This window comes from Homarus americanus, unplaced genomic scaffold, assembly GCF_018991925.1.
Source record: "Homarus americanus isolate GMGI-L3 unplaced genomic scaffold, GMGI_Hamer_2.0 scaffold4896, whole genome shotgun sequence".
NCBI lineage: Eukaryota > Metazoa > Arthropoda > Malacostraca > Decapoda > Nephropidae > Homarus > Homarus americanus.
The window spans coordinates 12074571-12076906 of record NW_024749657.1 but is presented as its reverse complement, the minus strand read 5'-3'; the positions used below and the strand labels follow the sequence as shown (position 1 = coordinate 12076906).

The window sequence follows — 2336 nt, the reverse complement described above, 5'->3', positions numbered from 1 at the left end:
GGTTAAGAATTTTAGCAGTGCAATTATTTTAACTACTGGTAAGTAATTTGTGCATTGCAACTCTCAGAAATCTTCATTACTTTTAATGTGTTTAGCGTAGTTCTGGACTTTGAAGCAAATATTTTGTGTTTAGTGTTTATTGAAATTTTTTGGTTCCAACCAAGCTTACAATACTTATTTACATAACCCTGTTCACTATTTTTAGATTTCGATGTTAGTCAGGTGAAAGTTAATAGCGAATAAATATGTACAGTATTACAAATCTAAGTTGGTGTGTGACACGTGAATGAGCAGTAAAAGTTCTTCAAATCACGGCATGAATTATCTCCCATATCCGTGTGTACAGTATCTTTATTTTACTTCATATAAAGTCGTTTGATTAAACTGGGGCCTTGGGTTCATTGTTTGCCTACAACAGTTGAACTTATTAGCTATTTGGGTGGTCTATTTGTGGGGCTTATGATATCCCCTGATATGCATTTTAAATATGTAATTTCTGAAATTATAAAAAGACCATTTGATCATATCTTTTTCTTTAATTTTGGTCCATAATAGTTATTTGTATACTCCTCTCCTATTATCAAGGGCTTTGAATATATTTACAATCACGTAATCACAGATAGGGTACCATATGTGTTTTACTGTTTTTTACTGAACGCCGGAAAAAAATGGTTTACCAAGGGAAGACTAGGAAATACATTGAGGAGTACCTCAAATACGGCTTCACATCTCTAAGCAAGGGAGATTTTGATGTACCCCAGTGTGTTATATGCCTTAAAACCCTGAGCAATGATGCCATGCGCCCAACAAGAATGAAACGTCACCTCACTGGCACCCACCCAGACATAGTTGACAAGCCAGAAGCCTATTTTGTAACCAAAAGAGACAGCCTTATGAGACAGAGACTGGACGGCACAGGAACATTTCGACAGCAGTCAGCAAAGGTTGTGGAATCATCATATGAATTATCTCTGATGACAGCTGATGCAAAAAAGCCACATAGCATTGGCGAAACCCTTGTGAAACCATGCATTCTATGGCTACTTCCGGAGGAGAGCTATCAGAAATTGTCGAAGATTTCTCTATCCGATTCCACAGTAAAGCTTCGGATTGATGAAATGGCGGAGGACATAAAAACTCAAGTGCACAGATGGAGCTCCAGCCATGTTGGGATCACGCTCAGGCCTCGTTACCAAGGTGAAAGAGAAGAATCCATTGGTAATATCTACACACTGCTCCATACATCGCCAGGCTTTGGCAGCAAAGACCCAACCCTCGCAACTCCAGGAACATCTTAACATCATGATCAAGATCGTGAATCATATAAAGCACAGTGCCCTTAACACACGACTGTTTGCGAAGTTGTGCCATGATTTAGGAACAGAGCATGAGACACTGCTTTTTCACACTAACGTGTGCTGGCTGTCGAAGGGCAACATGTTGGGGCGCTTGTATGAGGTATAGATGTTTCTGGAAACTGAGAAAAATGTCTACCTCGCCACCTTTAATTCAGAGGAGGTTAGCTTGTCCTTGGCTTACCTTGCAGATACTTCTGAAGTCATAAATGTCTTGAATTTGAAGCTACAAGGAAAAGACACAATTATGATTGCCCACTGTGATGCAATTAAAACATTCATTGACAAGCTGCAGCTGTGGAAGCGTCGCATCCTGAAGAGGAACACAGCATCCTTTCCTCGTCTGAATGAAGTCGTGAATGAGAAGAACTTCTTCAGTGACAGCCTTAAAACCGGGATTGAGGATCACCTTGAAGGACTTGAAAACGAGTTTTATCACTATTTTCTTAACATCAGCGACAGGAGTTTTGTATTTAATCTTGCCAGGAACCCCGTTTCCATGGAAGTTGAAGATGTTCCTGAAGCCTAACAAGAAGAGTTTCTTGAACTGAAGTTCAATTCTGTAGCAAAGGATGATTTTACCTGTCTTGGTCTGGAAAAGTTTGGGTGATGTATCTCTCAGTTTACCAGAAAATAAGTCAGCGAGTCTTGCAAGTCATTGTCTCCTTTTCATCTACTTACCTGTGTGAAGTAGGCTTTTCAGCATTGGTTGGAATCAAAACTAACCAAAGAAACTAGCTTGATGTGGCGAGCGATCTCCGATGTGCCATTAGCCAGACGCGACCAAATATTCCCAGTCTAGTACGTCAGAAGAGCCAGCATCACCCATCTCATTAATGAGTATTACCAAGCCACCAAGGTCAATAATCCACTGTTTCATTTGTGACATACTGATTTAAGAAGTAACGGTGGCGAAAGTGTGTAAAAAATTCGGTTTTATTGTAATTAATTTCTTCTGTTTTCCAATGAATATTTTGTTTG

The 2336-nt window shown here is 39.7% G+C and overlaps 2 protein-coding genes across 2 annotated transcripts; both read left to right on the top strand.

The window, feature by feature from the left end:
• The first annotated feature begins 668 nt into the window (after positions 1–668).
• On the top strand, positions 669–1298 carry LOC121853619 (zinc finger BED domain-containing protein 5-like). The gene has a single exon (XM_042347878.1). The coding sequence runs from the start codon at positions 669–671 to the stop codon at positions 1296–1298; it is 630 nt and encodes a 209-aa protein (XP_042203812.1).
• A 166-nt stretch (positions 1299–1464) lies between these two features.
• LOC121853618 (zinc finger BED domain-containing protein 5-like) lies at positions 1465–1884 on the top strand. The gene has a single exon (XM_042347877.1). The coding sequence runs from the start codon at positions 1465–1467 to the stop codon at positions 1882–1884; it is 420 nt and encodes a 139-aa protein (XP_042203811.1).
• The last annotated feature ends 452 nt before the right edge of the window (positions 1885–2336 follow it).

Bases quoted from the DNA above. Each gene is read 5' to 3' on its own strand.
- LOC121853619 (XM_042347878.1), top strand. From the start codon at position 669: ATGGTTTACCAAGGGAAGACTAGGAAATACATTGAGGAGTACCTCAAA.
- LOC121853618 (XM_042347877.1), top strand. From the start codon at position 1,465: ATGTTTCTGGAAACTGAGAAAAATGTCTACCTCGCCACCTTTAATTCA.